Genomic DNA, 18,122 nt, shown 5'->3' with positions numbered 1-18,122 from the left:
TGGGTGACCTTGAGACAGTCAAAGGTGATCCTGCGAAGCGTGGCTGGAGAGTGATCATCTCCCTGACAGCAAGCAGAAGGGGAGAGACGTTGGCACCTGGAGGGGGGGGGGTCTCTGCATCCAGAACTTCCAAGCCTAAGGCGGGCTTCCACCCCGATTCTACGGGAGGGGGTCAAGGATCCGGTCCCTGCTCTGCCCAGGACCTTGGGCTAGTCGCCCCCTCTCCGCCTGGCGCAAAGGTCCCCACCGTGCGGGTCGGCCTTTCTCCTGGGCGCCCTCCTGCTCTTCTGGCCCAGGGCTGGGGGACCGCTGGGAAGAGGGCACTTGCCGGCCCTTCCAAGGTCCCGACCTGCCGCCGGGAAGCAGCAGAGCTCGAGACTTCGACAGGACCCCGCCCGACTGCCCTTTCCGAGCGGCACCCTCCCTGCTGCCCGGCCGTCCACAGCCGTGGCGCGTCCGCTCGCTTCCCCGGAGCAGAGTCTCCGCTCTCCGCTCTCCGCTCTCCCATCCGCAAGGATCCCGCAGTCCCGTCCCCCTCGGGCGACCCAGGGGGAGCCACGCCTCTTTCAAGCTGACGGGACTCGTCTCATCCCCCCACCCCGCTGCCGCCCTGCCGCGCGGTGGCCGCAAGTGTGTGTGCGTGTGGGGGGGGGGGCTTTCTTCACACCCCCTTCCGTCTGCCCAAAGGGAAACGACCCCTCTCTCCTGGCTGCATTCGGTTTCCAGTCCCTAAAAAGCTTTCGGCTGGTCCCAATTCATTGCCGGGTAATTTCAGGGCCTCACAACTTGCCTCTAAGAAAAAGAGGGGTGTGTGTAAGGAAAGGCTGTCCTATTATTGCCCAGGGCCACAGTCGTGCCTGCCTGGGGTTCTTCACACACACACACCCGACTGCTGGCGGGGAAGTGAGAGGGACCTGATGGGAGGAAGCGGGAGGATGAACGGTCCAGGAGCTTCGCGCCCTGCTTCCAGTTCAGGAGCTCCCGTTTCGCCATCGAGGCACCTCAGCCATCCCACTGCTGCCTGTCTCCGGTTGGGTGCCTCGGAGGCTCCTTTATGCGTCGGGGACCCTCTGCCGAGACAGAAGAGGCACTCGTCTGGCCTCAGGGGCTGGCTGCGGCTTCCAGGGTGGCATCCCCAAGCAGAAGCCGAGCCACCGGTTCTCTTGGGCGATTCTCGCCCCACCTGGCAGCCCGACCCCAGAGGGCAGGTCTCCTCCGGAGCACCGACCTAAGAGAAAGGACATACTGGGAAGTGACCTTGAGGCGACTGTCCTACAAACCAAAGCCCTGGCCACTTGGGAGAAAGCAGGAGGGTCTTCCCCGCCACCCTTAATGGTGTGTGTGTGTGTGTGTGTGTGTGTGTGTGTGTGTGTGTTTGGAGGGGTGGGTAGGGGCAACTGGGGTTCCTCTCCGAGGACGGGAAAAGCCGTCTGATTCTTTATTCTGGCCTCACCATTTTGTATGCCCTAAACCCAGAAGGGAAGGAGCTCAGCAGTTAAACAGGGTCGGAACTCGGTTCCTGGATGGGAGACCGTCGAGGAAGGCCCCTCAGGCTAAGGCGAGGGCAATCCCCCTCTGCTGCTCGCTTGCCTTGAAAGTCGTCTGCTGGGGATTGCCCCAAGTCAGAGGCCAGGGCTGAGACCAAGCCACCTCACAAGGGCTAATAGTCAGGCAGCTGGAGGCCGGGCGCTTTCCTCTGGCCCGCGATGAACCCGTTCCCGCAGGCCCTTCTACTGAGGCCCAGTGCGGCAGGACGCGCATCCCTTGCGAAAGCCACAGGATCGGATAGGCGATTGAGCACTTTGATGAAGGGACTCCGGGAGCCAGCCCGTTTGTGAGCCAGCCCAAAGTTTTGGCCGGTTCCCCTGTCCCAGCCCAGAGTAGACAGAAGTGGACCGATTACCAAGTTCGGTATCAGCCAGCTTCAGACTAGTTTGTAACAGAGACCTGACTTCATCGCCCAAACTCAGAGGAGCCTCGGGCCACTTTTAAGGACTGGAGCCATTTAAGTCCAGCATAAACTCTGGTCACCCCCTCGGTCAGATACAACTGGCGTCCTGTTACACTCAAACCATCAAGGTTTGTCCTGGACTAAAACGCCTGTTTATTTTTTGCTACCACTCTGGAATGAGCAGGATGGAGCGCCTGCCTTGACGATGACTGGCGGGACTGTTTTGCTTGCCTTGTTGGCTTAACTGTCCGAGAAAGAAAGTTTCTAGTCCAGCCCAGGGGCACCTTTAAGACCAACAAGGTGTGATTCAAGGCATGCGCTTTCGTATGCACGCTCACTTGGTCTGCATCTGAAGACACACAGAAGCTAGTACCAGAATGAAACTTCCTTGGCCACTGGACTCAACCCTTGTTCTGCTGCTTCAGACCTATAAGGCCACCCCACGTGAGTCCATCATCCTAGAAATGTCGGGGTGGCAAAACTCACTGAATCCAGTTCAGACCTTTGAAGCTTGCAGGTGGCTTTGGACGCAGAGCTTTACACAAAAGTTTAAGGGGGGGGAGAAACTGGACATTGCCTGGGAAGAACCGATAGGGCCTTGGTTGCACATATTCCCTTATAACTTTTTATTCTGGATCCAGTGTTGCCATTGGAGGAAGGTTGTGGGGGGGGAGGGTCAAATCCACATAGCGCTGAATTTCTCCTGGTATTAAAAACTGACTATAAAGAATGTTGTCAGTATAGAGTTGTAGCTCTGTTGTACTGAAATCTTTGCAAGAAGTATACTGTGGCTTCCCATCGGCCAGAAATTCATGGGAGCACAAACCAGACAAGAACATAGAGAATGGCAACACAAAAATTCTCTATGACTTCTGACTGCAAACAGATAAAGCACCTGGAGTATTCCTGATACCAGGATTGTAGGGAAAAAATGAGAACCAGGGTTTGGATCACTGAAGAATAGAAGTAAGACTGCAGGAGACTGCAGAATAGAAAAGAAAGAACAGGAGAAGACCAGAAAATACCAAGACCTACCAACAGAGAGCTCCTGGAAGGAGAATGTGACCATCCTGCCAGTTGTCATTGGAGCCCTTGGAGCAGTGCCTACCTAGAAAACTCACAAAACACTTGGACATACTGGGCATTGAGCAAACTGCATCAGCTCAGCTCCAGGAGACAGTGTGGCCTGGAACGACAAGAACCCTGAGACATTTCAGAAGTTTTGGAGAACTTGGCTAGGTCTTGAATTGTAGATCACCATTTACCAGTCAAACATCAGACTAGGGCCATTCTTGATATCCAGTAGTTTGCATTGTGCCTCTAAGTGGAAGGGTAGGAAGAAGGAACAATGAGTTTTCCACTGGGCTCTGTTCATTACTGTTCAGGCCCAGAAAGGTGTGACCTCCTCCAGTGGAAAAGCACCCAGACTCACTGTACAGGCAGTGGATAATACATTTTAAAAGTTGCCTTTCCCTTTCCACACAAGAAAATCCTGCTGCAAAAGCACATGGAAAGTGCATTATCTATCACTTGCGGATGGCATATTGAAAGGCCCCTTAGAGGAGGCTGGGGAGGGGAGGGAAAGGCCCATGTTTCTGAGCTGGGGAAGGGGAGCACCTTCCAGACTGATCCCCCATCAAAACAGACCAGCAGAGAAATAATGCTGAAATCCCTCTTGAGAAGTGGATTTCAGCCCTTCAGGAAAGAAACAGCTGGGTCGGACCTGGCAGAAGTGTACCAAAGGCAGCCCTTGGGGTGGGTGGCCCCATCCCATGGCCAGAGCTAGGGAGATCCAGCCACGGAGGAACAGAAGTTCATACTAAGGAGTAAAATTTCCCTTGTCAAAGGGAGTATATCTCTGTTAGCCTTTTGCAACTTCTTTACCATGGAGAAACAAGCCCCCAGAAGAGGCAGGATCCTATAGAATATGGCTGGGAATCATAGCTGTGTACATACCCACCCAGGCCCCTCCCCTTCCCACCCCCAGGCATATCACTGGCCATTTTGGGAAGGGAAGCAGGTCAACATGACCATATACGGTCATATCACCTGATAAATGTTTAACAAATTTTATATACATACCCACATAAATAAATGAAAATAAATTTACGCCCACCCATTCTGGAAATCCTTTCAGGGCCATTCAACATGAAACGCTTGGGTTGAGACAGTCTGCTCCAAGGCCAAAGAAAGGACAAGGTCAACTCAGAGGTGTCTGACTGACCTCTGTGAAACCTCCAGGGGAAGACTAGGATCAAGGATATCCAAAGGGAATCCCTGACCTACTGAAGAAGCTGGAGAAACAAATATGGTAATAGATGTTATCTTGTAAATTAATCCACCTTAAAGGGTTGTTGTGTAGTTTAAATGGAGGAGGTGGAGGATGCTGTAAAGCCCTTTGTTCTCCCACTTAGGGGAAAAGCAGCATATAAAGATCTAAATGGGAAAGTTACAAGACTAGACAAAAGGAGCTACTTTCCTGACTTGGACTTGTCTCTGTTCCCAGAAGGCTCCAAAGCTGGCAATCCTCTCGTCTCCCAGGTACTAGGAGACCTCTTCTCCTCTTGGCTGCAGCGAACTCACAAAACTCCCCCTCTGGAAATCGAATTGTGTGTATGCGGGTGGGGGCCAAACAGAAGCCACTGGTGTTTGCATGGTAGCACTCATTGTTTAGGGCCAACCCCTGGGGAACTCCGCAAGGGAGAGAACAACCCACCTGCCACTTTCTCCGAGTGGACTCGCAGTGTCCCCAGCTCAAAAGGGATGGAGAAAGTGCGCATCAGGCGGGCGCCTGTAGGCAAGCAGGGGCCGGACCCCAAGGCTGCCGGCTGGCATCTCCTGCCTCCCTCGCCCCCCTCGCATTGCCAGGCGTGGAGAGCTGCCCTGGCTGCCGTCTCCCTCGTTGCCCCGGCCTGTGAGGCTTTCTGGGCGGCAGGCGGGTATCTGGCCGCTGTCCAGCAGAGCTGTACACCCGAGCTGAGCTTTTCGCCTCGGGCTTCGCCTCGGGCCAGGAGCCCCTGGGGGCGAGGAAAGGCCATGAGCAGCCCGCCAGGCCAGCCGCTGCCAGGGCGCCAGGGCTGCAGCTGGACCCTCAATTAGAGCGGCCACCAGGCCGGGCCCGCCCCCCTCCCCCCGCTTTGTCTGCACTGGCCTAGGGAGGGGGGGAGCAGATGGGGCGCGGGAGGGCACCGCCACGCACACGCACACCCCCCACCGCCCGGCAACCACAGCCCACCACGCTAGCCCACCACGCTCCCCCCCCCCGCCTTGTGCAGGAGGGATTCTGGCGTGAGGTCCTGAGCCCAGCCGCGCCCCAGGCACTGGCTGGCCAGGCTCGCCTCTCAAGTGGCCCAGGGACTAGCCCGGGTTGAGACTTGCAACTGGGCCTCTTTCAAGGCCGGGGGCAGAGAGCAGACTCCGACTTAGCCGAGGAGCCAGCGGGAAACACCAACTAACCCCTTGAATAGAGGATTAACGAGATGTTACTTCTCAGGCGGCCCCCACCAGGAAAAACTTTCACTGCTCATTTGCACACATTAAGCCTCCATTAAAGGGACAGGGGGACAATTTGTCCGGGCACTGTTGGCAACCCATTTCGTTGCAGAGAGCGGCTCGGGATCGCTGCCTTCTGCTACCCGCGCCTGAATGGATGCGCTTCCTTGGCTGATGACTTCCTTCCCAGACGGACTGTTTTGGCAGACTTTTGGCAAACGGGCTCTGTGTGTGTGTGTGTGTGTGTGTGTGTGTGAGAGAGAGAGAGAGAGAGAGAGAGAGAGAAATCTCAAGGAAGGCGGAGGGGCGTCTTTCCGAGCAAACGTGCACAGGATCGGCTGGGTCAGGCTTCCCCAGCTGAGCACTGATGGATCTATAGGGACATATCGGTAGGTCAAAAACTCATGTCTAGTTGATGTTAGTAGAAATGTCCGTCTGGCCGGGCATACTGGGAATCTGGGTACGAGTGAAGAACTGCTTGGCATATCCTCAGCTCCTTTATTGCGAAAGTTACAGCCCCCCCCCCCCCCTTTCAGAGATTCCAGCTCCTCTTCCCTTCGGCTGACTTCCCTTGGCCGGCTGGACTCTGCAACGATGCGGACCGGTGGAAACCCGTCCAGGGATTTAAGGCTTCTTCTAGATGCCACAAGGGATCCCAAATACATTTCCCACGAAGCCAGTCGCGTTCAAAACTATCCCGCCGGCTTCAGTCAAAATGAAGTTAGGAAGGAATCATTGCTCATTCCAGCGGGGGAGCTACCGAAGTTGCTCTCGTTTAAATCGGTGCGGACAGTTCTTAAATGTGGCCGGGTCGGAAGCTGATCTAGACTTGGGACTTTGGGGCAAAGTTGATCTTGCCTCAAAGCGAATGGTTTATGCCACCGTTCCCTGGCGGGGGGCTGGACAGACTTCTTCGGGGGGAGTCCTTCCGAACCAGACCTTAGGCACTGATCCCCAGGCGGGTCCCGGAGACCGCAGTCCATCGGAGCCCCAGATGAAAGGGATCGCGCTGAGCCTTTGCAGCGCGGAGGTGAGGAAATGAGTGAGGAAAAGAGCAAGCCAGAGACACCCTGGAATGTGTTTATTTAATTTTGCTAGCAAAGCTGCCGTGTGCGCCGGATCGGCGGTAGGTGCCGGTCAGCCCTCGCCACGGCCGCACAGGGCGCCCCGGGAAGCAGCAGCTCTGATAGGCACCTCTGTCTAAACCCGCGATGCCAGGTTTGCGCGGCCGCCCCCTTTCCGGCTGCGTGTATCCTGTCTGCACCTAGAAAGTCATTCATCCAGCTGGGAATGAGACCAGCTTCTAAATGAAGGGAATTAAAAAAACACCCCCCCACACACAGTAGTGTTTCCTCAACGGCACCAAATTAATCAAATATAATAGCCGCTCTCCTAATACACTGATTTTTGTACTCGCGCACAAGATATTAACATCTGGAAATTGCTATCAAATGGTGTACAATCCCAGAGAGACGCCAGGCTTCCAGTGTATAATATTTCCACTTGCCGCCTTCATAATCCTGTAAATCTTTCCTGAGAACTCAGAGGAAAGCAATAGTTCCTTAAAAAAATATTTTTTAAAACTTGAGGGTTTCTGTCTGCTTGTCTTTCCCTCAAGGAGCCTTTACCTCGATCACTGAAACTCTCTCCAAGGACAGAAATGCCCCCCTTTACTTCACTCCGTTGTGGATCATCCTAGGGAACTGTGAAAGGAAGAACGGAGAATCGCCCTCCACGCACATGAAAGGACTCCACCGCCGGCCGTCTGCTGCGAAGGTTCCGCAGACGGTTCCGGTTCACGCTCAACAGAAGCCTTTTCTTCTTAGGCTTCAGTTTCAGCTCCTTCTAGATTTCTCCAGGGCGGATGACACCCCTGCAGATGTCCATCTATCCCTTGCTCAGGAGAAAGAGGGTGTATGGAGAGGAATGTCCCCCATACACCGCGCTCTCTCTCTCTGAGGCCTTTTTAAAAAGGGGTGGCAATCTCAGGGCCGATTCCTTTTGCACCCTTACTGGGAAGGTCTTCAGCCCTCCACGGAAATTCTTCGCTCGCAGTGCAGCCCATAAATCAGAAGTTGCTAAACTTTATGAACTCTCTTCCTTCCCCAGAACGCAGGCCTGAATACACGGCAGTTTTTGGATGGCATGAAGGGCTTGTTTTTTGGAGGAGAAACCAGGGGTCCAATTGGAGCACTGATATCTAAGCTGTCCTGGAAAGCCTCACGGTCTAGTCCCAGAGATGCGGCATCCTTGTGTGTCCCAAAGCGCTCGCCTCTTTATTTTTAGCTGGCGCAGAAAGTAGAGTGGAAGGTCTGCACAGAGATCGGCTCTTTCCTAAAGAAGTTCTCTGTGAGACGTGGCTTCTTGGGGGTGGGGGGAGGCTGTAAGGAAGAGGTCGCCCAGAGGCCCCGCACTTACAGAATGGGACAAAGGAGAATTTTATTCTTAAAGTACCCATACACTTGGGGGGGAGGGTTAAAGGTCAGGATCAGGAAACCAATGTTGCCTGAATTTTTCCCCAGCGCTGCTTGAATGAGAGATATTCACAGGCGACCTAGGAAGAGCCATGGGCCGTTGCTGAGATGATCAACCACGTTTACAATCTATTCTGAATGAAATGAACGGTTCATACATATTAATCGATTAAGATTCTCCCAGCTAGTTCCTTCCTTCCTTCCTTCCTTCCTTCCTTCCTTCCTTCCTTCCTTCCTTCCTTCCTTCCTTCCTTCCTTCCTTCCTTCCTTCCTTCCAGTCCAAAGAATTGCTCAGCATTGTTTGGATCGTGCCCTCTCCCCCTGCACATGCTGTGGCTTGAGCCCCTCAGCAAATCCATCCGCTCTGCTTTGTTTGCACGGAGAAATTCAGTAGGTGATAAGTCTGAAGGGGAACCCTCTTTCTTAACAAGACATTCCCTCCCCACTCACAAAGCACCAGGTACTTGAGAGAAAAAGAGGGGGGAGGCGCGCAAATCCCGCAACTGTCCAGGCGCTGCTTGGGGAAAGTGCCCTAAAATCTCTCCTCGAGCGCCCAGGAACACGCAGCCGGTGGGCCCTGGCGCAGTTGTCTTGCCCCAGCCTGCTCGCCATGAAGAGGCCCTGCTCATTCCAGCGGCCTTTGCGCAAGAGAACTTCCCACGGGATCGCGCTGTGTGTGTGTGTGTGTGCAATATAAAAGCTGATTCATCCCAGCGCATTTCCCTCCTGCGGATGATCCTGAAATAAATCTTTAAATGGGGGGGGGAGGGGGAGGAGACGGAGGCGGGAGGGCTGTCACGTGACGCCGGCCACGCATTCCCTCGCCATAATCACGCCTTTTATTCAATTTTGTAGATGGAGCCGTGTGGCTGGGGTGGATCAATCCATTCCATTCATAATCAGGATTGAGGGCCCCTACTTGAATTAGAATCTATTAGCTCCTCGGCGGGAGACGCGGCTATGGCTTAAATCAATAAAGGGCATAAAAAGCAACGGGCGCGCTTTCTTTTCTCCCCCCCCCCCCAAAAAAAAAAAAAAAAGGTCTCTCACTTGAAATGCGTTAAGGGAAAGACGCGCACACGCGCACCTAATCCGCCCTCTGAAATCCCTGGATCGATCCTGATAAATATTGAGTAGACTGGGAGAAGAAAGGGTCGGGCGGGGGAGGGGGAACCTCAGCCAAAACACCGCGCCAAGCGGCGCAGCCGGCGGAAAACTGCGAAGCATTAGCGCGGCATCCGCTCCTATTCATCAGACAAATTGGCCTTGGCCTGATGCGCCGTGAAGGCGGGTGGCGGCGGCGGCGGGGGGGGGGGTGTTACTTTCATGTAAAACAAACACACCAAAACCTCCCAGCAGCTAGAACTCCTGCCGGAGCCCCGACAAGCCAGGTTATGCCTACTGCTCAATGGACAGACATGCAGAAAGGGAGCCAAGACTGGGCCACGAAGCCGCCAAAGACAGCTCCGGCTCCTCGGCCAGCGCATTGCCAAGGCAGGCAGGCGGGCAGGCAGGCAGGCGGGCGGGCGGGCGGGCGGGCGGGGGTCTCCTTCTTCACGGCTCGCTTCCCCGGTCCAGGCGCAGGCCCTCCCGAGCGAACGTGGAGCGTTCAGGACCCGAAGGGAAACTTCCTCAGCAGGCCTGCCTTTGAAGCGAGCAAGGCAGGGCAGGGGTGCGCTTGACAGCCGGTCACCCTGGTGCTTCGTGCTTCGAGCGCTGGCCTAGATCTGGGACTGCAAGGGGACAGAGCCGGGGAGGCAATAAAAGTGAGGTGCTCCTTCCTTCCTTGCTCTCCCCAACCAAAGCTTGGAGGCCCAGCGGATGACCCAATGCCTTGGAGCAAGAGAGCAGCCACATGAGCAGACTGTCGACTGGTCAGGTAGCGAAGGCACCAAGGCGAACTTCGAAGCAGTATACCCCCCCCCCTCCCATCAGCCGGAGAAGAGGAGCAAGGCAGACCGGCCAGTGGGGGAAGCCAACGGGCAGGCTGTCTTAGACAACCTCTCTTTCCCTCCCCCCAGTTGTTGTAAAACTGGGGGGGGGGGCGGCTGTCTCAATCCTGATTAAAAAGGGTGTCTAATGACGGAAACCCTTCTGATGGGAGGCAAAGGGTGTGTGTGTGTGGGGGGGGGGTTGTGGGGCTCCTGGGAGTGTCCCTATCCTCCTGGCCTTTGGTCTCCAGTTCTCACTGGCCCGGTGTCTCCGGGCGTGTCCTGCCGACCTGAATTGGTCCCACACATACTTCAGGCAGAGATGGGCCCGAAGGTCTTTTGGGCAGGAGAATGGGAGGTGGCGGGTCTCACGGGACCCTCGGCGGAAGCGCTGTGGCATCCCTCCCCTGGCCTTGCTACGGGCGGCCGAGGCCGAGGTGGCTTCGCCAGCAGTCAGGCTTCGAGCAGAGCTCGGCCCATTCTGGAAGGCCTTCTGGCCGGGTTGCTGGCGGATGGGGGCGGGGGCCACTGGTGTCCGCAGAGCTCGGGCGAGCAAACTTTCCGCTGGTGGAGAAGTCGGTTCTTGCCAAGAAGGGCAGGCGAGAGAGGCTCGGAGTCCAGACCCATGCCTGAGAAGAAGAGGCTTCTCCAGCCCCGCGGAGACCGTCCAGGTTGCCCTGCCCAATCCCTTTTTTTTGGGGGGGGGGCGCCTTGTGCGCGTCCAATCGCCTCTGCCTGACCACGCGGGCTTGGGCATTCCCCCCCTCTTATTCCTCCTTCCATGGCCCAATTCATCAACTCACGGACGAGAACGAACCCTAATTTGTGTTGCAAATAGGTGAACCAATGTTTGCCACGGGACGCTCGTAAAAATGTCAGGGGAAGAAATATCGAGGTGGTTTTGCTTCCCGGGCTGGAGTTCAGTAGGGCCCTTATATGGATACCCCTCCCCCCCCCGCTTCTTCCTGAATGCCCGGGAGGGGCTCGGCCTTGGTCTGCTCCCCAAAGGAGGCTTCGGGCCCAGACACCAGCGCACACTCCTGGGCAAAGAGGCCAGAAGAAAATGAGCCAAAGCGAAACCAGACATGGGGCTGGCCGGCCTGCCTGCCTGCCTGCCTGCTTGCCTGCTTGCCTGCCTGTGGACGACCCTGCCAGCCACGTGTCCTCTGCCCCTCTGAGTGTAGATGTCTGGGAACATCCTCCTCCTTCCACAGCGACCGTGGGGCAAGAAATCTGGCCAGGCCCACTTCATATCGTCTATATCGGGCTCACTGATGTTGAGGAAAGACTAAGATCCCAGATCACGAAATCCTTTATCCCAACAAATGGAGACTGGAAACACCTCCCTTCCCAACATTAGTTGGCACAAAGTTCACCCATTGGAACATCGGTGGCTTTATTTAATTGATTTGGGGTGGGGGGAAAGTTTCTCAAACACCCGAAATTCTAGCGCTCAAAGTCCCATCCAAGGCTTTAGTAATGCGGCGTTTGAATGGTCGTAATTTTTCCAGTTGTTTTTTTTTTTTTTTACTCTTATTCACACTTGACCTTTTCTATACAAAGACCTTAAATGCCAGGGCGGGGGTCTTCCTGGCGGCAGCAGCATCTTATTCGGCCACCTTTGGGCTCACTCGGAAGCGGGACAAAGACACCCGGGACCTTCCCCTTGACGGAGCTGAGCTTTGAGCAGCCCTGTTCAAGAGGCTGGCCTTGGAGGACTGCAGGGCTCCTAATGACCAAAATGACAACACTTTGGGACAGAACTTAAAGAGCAGCTGCTCAGTCAAAATGCTTCCCTCTGTTGCTGAGGGCCTTCATTCCCCAGGCCACTGGTCTCAAGGGGCAGAACCGGGGATGGTTCAGAGCTTAGCATAATTGTATTGCTCTTTAGCCTTTCATTCAAATATTCTAGGACCACGCCATTCGGATTGGTTATTTCTCAGCACTCTTAAACTACTCACTCATCTGAGCAAGGGTGAGAGTGTAACTAAATAAAATCAGAGTCCAGGAGCACCTTTAAGACCAACAAAGATTTATTCAGGGCGTGAGCTTTCGAGTGCAAGCACTCTTCGTCAGACTCAAGAGTATGACGAAGAGTGCTTGCACTTGAAAGCTCACGCCCTGAATAAATCTTTGTTGGTCTTAAAGGTGCTCCTGGACTCTGATTTTATTGTGCTACTTCAGACCATTGTGCTACAGGTTTTACTGGGCTACTTCAAATGCTACCCATTTGAGTGTAACTAAAGAATAGCTCCAACTGCTCTGCCCTTCCCGGCCCAAGCAACACATAGTTTGCTCAGTGATGTGTATTCCTAGGAAATACCTCTCTACTCACAGCACAAGTCTATAGTCACTAGGGAATAAATCTTGGAGGCGATTTAATCCCAAGGAAGCGGCGCCTAAGATTGCAGCTCTAGTATTTCTGCTGATCCTCGGAAGAGAAGGCCAGGTTCCACATGAGGAATGGAGAGAATAAAGTGGACTCTCTCTAGGCCTCCTACCTTGCAGGGCTGTTGTGAAGATTAGCTCTCCGAGTGCCCTGAGCTGCTTGGATCGGCATGAGGTGGGTGGGTGGCTGGCTGTTGAGAGATGGCTGGATGTGGGAGACGGGGTCGACATTCTGGACTGTTGGGATCATGGCCCTTTGAGGAGTTGAGTCGGGGCCATGGAGGACCAGCGGTTATGGGCTGGCCTCTCATGGGCGTGTGTGGAGAGGCGGGATCCATTCCCTCCGCTCAAAGGGTGCCCCCGCTCTCCGCCCGGGGAGAGAGCCAGAGCCGTCGGAGGAGACCCATCTGCTGCAATCAATCCTCGTCCCTCCAGATAATGATTTTAAAATTCACGCTGGAATTGATCTCCTCTTAAAAGGCGCTTTTATTAATTGTTTCCTCTCTTCCTGCATCCCCTCCTCCACTCACCTCGCCTCTCCCTTGGCGGAGGTGCCAAGGTTGCTGTTGTGGCTCTGGGTGAATTAATTCAGAACAGCCTTCGGAGGAGGGGTGGGAAGGGAAAGGAAAGGAAAAGAAAAGAAAGGGGCCCAGCGGAAGAGGCCGTGCGCGCCTGTGCCGGGCTCCAGCACCCTGGGAACCACTGAGAGATCGCCCCGGTTTCTTGCCAGAAACAGGTCCGGTGCAAAAAGCCATGGCATTCCGTTGCAAGTGACTAAACGTGGAATTGACGATCCAATGCACCTTTACGCGGAAGCAGGTCCCACTGTGTTTAAGGGGACTTTCCACCAGGTAAGCGTGCATAGGACAAGAGCCAGCTTTAGGATGGGGGGGTGGGGAGAGAAGGAGGCGTGTTAGGAAGGAAACAATGATTCGGTACTCCCAACAAGCAGGGCATGGCTGCGGGAGCTCTCCTCACCCGTCATCCGTAGGATCTTATACCTGAAGGCGTGTTTAGGGGATCTGGGAGTCTGGAGCAGGACTGGACTGAGGAGGCGTCTTCAGGAAGGCGAATTCCTCCTTTGTGATCTGGGATGTGATCATTCATCTCCATCCTCTTTCCGGCCCAGCAAAGGGGGGGGGGGCATCCACTTGATATGCAGCTCTCTCTGGCTGTCTGCACATTTGCAAGTAGGGAGAATGAACCGTCACTGCAGGGTTAACCCGCGGTCTGGAGTTAGATGCCGGCTTCAGGATGCGAATTGACACCTATTTAGCAATTAAAACCAAAACCAAAACCCCGCTGATTACCATAATGTTAGCCGGACTCACCGCCATTTACTGGACGCTAAAGCCTCGTTGATTTTAATGACTTACTTCCGGCTGTATGTGTGTGTGCCTGTGTGCAATATTGCGTTTTAAGGCTCATAGGCGAAGCACGTTGGCTTTCAGACCCACTCCGCCAAACTCAACGAGAGCGATTTCTCGGTACAAGTTCTTAGGTTCGGACCACAGCCCTAAGAACAGGTCCTCCTCGGGACTTCCTTCCTTCCGAGTAAACAGGCATAGAATCCAGCTGCGCCGGTGTTCGGCGCACACCGCTTTAGCCTTACGGAGGTAAGCATAACCGGATCGGGACCCTGCAGGAGCGAAAGCACGTCTTTGGAGGGGAGGTTGCTCGAAATAATGCAGGCAGTGTCATACTGGGCTGCTGCTTGTTACAGATTCCCCCCCCCCCGCATAAGAGTCCCTCACGATGGGGGGGAGGGGAGACAGACAGACATCTCTGTGACCCTTGGTGCATCTCTGCAAGTGACAAAGCACTATGAGAAAGAGCCCTGTGCCATCTGGAAGACTAACGAGCGGGTGGCCTTCCTGGGCCGGAGGCTTCTGGCCGAGTGGCCCCCCCTCCTGCCCCAAGCAAGGCAGGACTCTTCCTGGGCCACCTGACTTTTTTGGGTGCCTTGGCTGCGACGGACTCACAAGGCCACCCCCAGCGGCCCTCGGTAGCAATGAAGCCCATCCGGGCTGCGTCTCCAAAGCTTCCGAGTCCCGAACAACCCGACCAGACAAAACGCATCAACCTCCCTTCGCCCCCAGGTCTTTACGAGAAGCAAAAAAGGAACATATTAAAGAATGTACAGAGAAGGGGGGGGGAGAGGAGAAGAGATGACTATTTTAGATGTAAATCAATCCACCAACGACAAAGGAGACAAGCAAAGGATCACAAGAAACAACACGCCTCCAAGCTTGCACGGATGTTACCTTTTTATTGAACACTCAGATTCTTTCTCTTTCATTTCCTCCCCCTTCCCGGGTGTCTAGCAAGAGTTACCGGACGAGCTTTGCCTTCTAGGTGTGTGTCCTTAAGCAGAGCGGTCTCCTTAAGGCCAATCAAGTCCTCCTCCGCTTTTATAAAAAATTTTTTGGTGGTGTTTCGTTTCTGCAAGCTGCTGGAAAGGGGGGGGGGGAGGAATTGCAGAGAGATACCTGTTTGGGAGGAGGCTGGGTGGGGAGGGGAAGAGGAGGGGGAGAGTTTCATTGGATTTCTCTCTCTCTCTCTCTCTCTCTCTCTCTCTCTCTCTCTCTCTCTCTCTCTCTCTCAGCTCTTTGGCGCTCCCCTAAATCAAGGTGCAAGGGATGCCAAAGCGTGATGAAATGCAAAGGAAGCCAATTGCTGGCCTGAGGTGGGGGAGATCGCTCCTCCGAGTCCGCCCGCGACTGTGGAATAGGCAGTAATTGCTGGAGACAGCCCGAGCTGGGGGGCTGGGCTGAGGGAGCCGCGTATAAATAGTGTGATCTCCAATTGAAAGGCATAAATAACAGCAGGCGGGATCGAACCCCTGCCCAGCGCCCCGTCTTTCTGCGCGGCCCTGCGGCGGGCAATGAGGGAAATTTAAAGCACCCGGACGTGCAGGCACCCCCCGCGCCCCTCCCGCGCCCCAGCACCCATCGGAGCCGCTCGGGCAGAGGACGCGGAGTGCCGGAAACCCGGCCAGGATCTCACTGTGGATAAGGCTTGCTTCGCCCGCCCCTTCGCCATGGAAGAACTGACCGCCTTCGTTTCCAAATCCTTCGACCAGAAAAGCAAGGAGAGCAGCGGCGGTGGCGGCGGAGGGGGCGGCGGCGGGGGCAGCAGCGGCGGGGGCGGCGGCGGCGGCGGCGGGGGCCCGGGCTCCAAAAAGGACACCATCACGTACCGGGAAGTTTTGGAGAGCGGGCTGGCGCGCTCGCGGGAGCTGGGCAGCGCTGACGGCCCGAGCCTGCAGGAGCTGGCCGAGAGCGGCGCCCACTGCCCGGTGCACCTCTTCAAGGAGCACGGCGACAGCGACAAGGACAAGCTGAAGGACTTCAACCACGCCGGCAGGACCGCCGAAGGTAAGGCGCCCTCGGCCCAAGCCCCCCCCCCCGCCCCCCAGGGCCGATCTTGGGGGAAAGGCAGGCTAGGGGAGAGTTGGGAACTTCAGCTCCTCTGCCCACCGCCCTCGGCTCCGAACAATAGGCGAGGAGCTGGGAATCCGTTCGTTTTGGCCTGGCCTTCGGGCCAAGACAGCCGTTGGACTGCGCCTCCAGGTAGAAGCGTCCATTAGGGTCAATTTGGGGAAGGGTGCCACGAATTCGGGGGTCACAGAGGGGCGTGGAGATGGGGCAAAAGAAGAGGGGAACGTGCCCGGGAGCTTTTGTTTGGTTTTATTTGGTTTTGTAAACAGAGTCCCGTTTTGCCTCTGTTCCGCCGCCGCTCGGCGCCTTCCTGTGGAGTCCCTGTTGTTAAGTCGAGTTTTCGCTCCTCAGCCTGGTCGCTCTTTTCTTTTCGGCTCCCGGTTTCCCAAAGAAAGAGGCATCTGAAATGAGCCCCAGCTGGGGAGCGAAGGAGAAAGTTGAGAAAGTGCTTGGCGGCCATCCGGACAGGTTTCGCGTCTCCGGGGCTCGTGCGAGGGAATCAGAGCTGGCCTGGCCAGCTGGTCCCGATACACAACTCCCCTCCCCATAAGCCCCTGGTTTAAAATAGCTCCCAATCTCGGCGAGGCCTCTGTTCCCTGCTTGTCTAGACCGGCTCCTGCCCTTCCAGAAACAATATGGGAACTCTGGACCTTACAGTGTCTCCTTACCAAGGCATTTTGGATTTCCCTCCTCTGTTTTTAAAATCTGCCTTTCCAGGAAGGCCTTTTCACTCAGCTTTGCTCTCGTTTTGTAATTCTGTATTTTTTTTTTGGTATCTATTAAAATCGCTTTAATGGTGGGGAAATGTACACAGTCCTCGTGATAGTTTTAAATTATGCTCCCTATCTCCCCAGGTACATGCTTATCAGCCGGCTTAATGTGTGCTGGTATAAGGGGAGCAGATTAATTCACGCTACACAGTACAATATAGTTTTTAGAATATCTATTAAAATACTGTATGTTACTGTAGGAACTCTTTGTTCCTGATTCTCACTTGTGCTGAAATACTTGCGCTGCTATATTACGATATTCTCTTGTATTCCCCCTTTCTCTCTATATTCGAAATGCTGTGTGTTACTTTATACAGCCAATCGAATAAAATAAAACAGCATGAATAAATCTACTCTTTCTCACACTCACATATATAATTCATTTTAGTCGATCTTCAAAGTATCACAGGGCAAATGGCATCCAGGGTGCCTAGGTGTAGCACACATTACAGAAACAAAATCGTTACCCTATTTGTGAATGCTTGGAAAGGAAGCTTCTTTCCATCCAAGGACTTGCAAGAAGGGGAGACCGTGGAACCGTCATGAGCAGGGAACAAGGCTGCGATCCAACACGCCCGAGTCTTGAAATAAGGAGCGAGTGACCTCTGGATCATTTGTCCAGAAATCTTGCTATTAGTGACAACAGTCTGTTACAACATTGTAGCCAGGCGGTAGAAAGTAAAACAACAACAACATGAAACCATCATGGGATCTAACTGTTTTTGTCACACACACACACCCCACCCCGTTATTTTAGCCTCCAATAATGTAGCCATTAAATTCCAGTTAACTTAGCCACTAAAGAGAGGGAAATATCTCTCTGATAGTGCCCAAGGGTCCGTAGGACAGCTGGTTCCCTTGATGGTCGCTTTGAGACTTGCAGGGGAATGCTAAGATAGTTTTACTTTTCAGTGTGTCTCATTAAAATACATGTTCCTTATCCACTAAGTAAAATTGTTGCTGAGATCCAGTATCACAACTCTAAACATGTACTTGGTTGTAATTCGATTAGCAGGGAACATTTCCATGGAAGTGAAGCTGGGCGCTCATTTCCCTACCTTTTCAGCCGCGGGGAGGGGGCGGTAGCTTCAGGAAAGGCTGCGGGGGGGGGGGGGAGGATCTCTCAAGCAATAGAGCTAGACAGTCAAGGAGGAGCCGTGTTTGGCCCAGATCCTCGCACAATTTGTTCCGGATTCTCACTTGTGCTGAAATCCGGGGGCTCTACTTCCGCGGAATGCTTTTGGGATTGCCATGTTTGTAGCAGCAAAAAAAAAAAAAAAAAAAAGGATGGGAGCAGCAAGCCCAAATCTACTTGACTCACGTGTGACTCCCACGTACCTTGGTACCGTTGAGTTGCCAGGAAATGAAGGGGTCGGGTTGGGCGAGAGAACGGGACTTTCCCTTTGTAGCGCTTTAACCGGGGCCTTAGGCACCCGCGGTGGCTCTGCTGTAACATCCCCTCCCCCCCATGCCCCGCACTTCCTCGCCCCTGTCGCCTTCAAAGCAGGCATCGACCTTTGCACAGCCATCTCTGCCCCCGCCACACCAGGCCACCGTCCTTTGGAACGGGAAGGTTCTGCGCAGGAGTGAGGCACGGTGGGAAAAAGAAGCAGAGCAGCTGGAGCTGGAGGGGCAAGAGGCCAAGTTCTCCGAGGGCTGCAGGGTGAGATGAGGTC

General features: G+C 54.5%; 1 protein-coding gene and 1 long non-coding RNA gene across 4 annotated transcripts in view; one reads left to right on the top strand and one right to left on the bottom strand.

Annotated features, from left to right (window-relative positions):
* Nucleotides 1-14,675, bottom strand: part of LOC143840179 (uncharacterized) — a 35,178-nt gene extending 20,503 nt beyond the window's left edge. The window contains exon 1 of the long non-coding RNA XR_013232057.1: nt 14,501-14,675. This is a non-coding gene — a long non-coding RNA (uncharacterized LOC143840179). The remainder of the gene's footprint in view (nt 1-14,500) is intronic.
* SHOX (SHOX homeobox) overlaps nt 12,677-18,122 on the top strand; it is a 28,960-nt gene continuing 23,514 nt past the window's right edge. Inside the window, exons 1-2 of one of the 3 annotated variants that reach the window (XM_077343360.1) lie at nt 12,677-13,087; nt 14,842-15,613. In XM_077343360.1, coding sequence (XP_077199475.1) covers nt 15,277-15,613 — 337 coding nt within the window. In that variant the 5' untranslated portion in view covers nt 12,677-13,087; nt 14,842-15,276. The remainder of the gene's footprint in view (nt 13,088-14,841; nt 15,614-18,122) is intronic. The other 2 variants (XM_077343362.1, XM_077343361.1) reach the window with 2 other exon arrangements.

Source organism: Paroedura picta, chromosome 6 (assembly GCF_049243985.1).
Source record: "Paroedura picta isolate Pp20150507F chromosome 6, Ppicta_v3.0, whole genome shotgun sequence".
NCBI classification, from domain to species: Eukaryota; Metazoa; Chordata; class Lepidosauria; order Squamata; family Gekkonidae; genus Paroedura; species Paroedura picta.
Note: the sequence above shows the minus strand (reverse complement) of the source record. Positions and strands in the feature narration are given on the sequence as shown.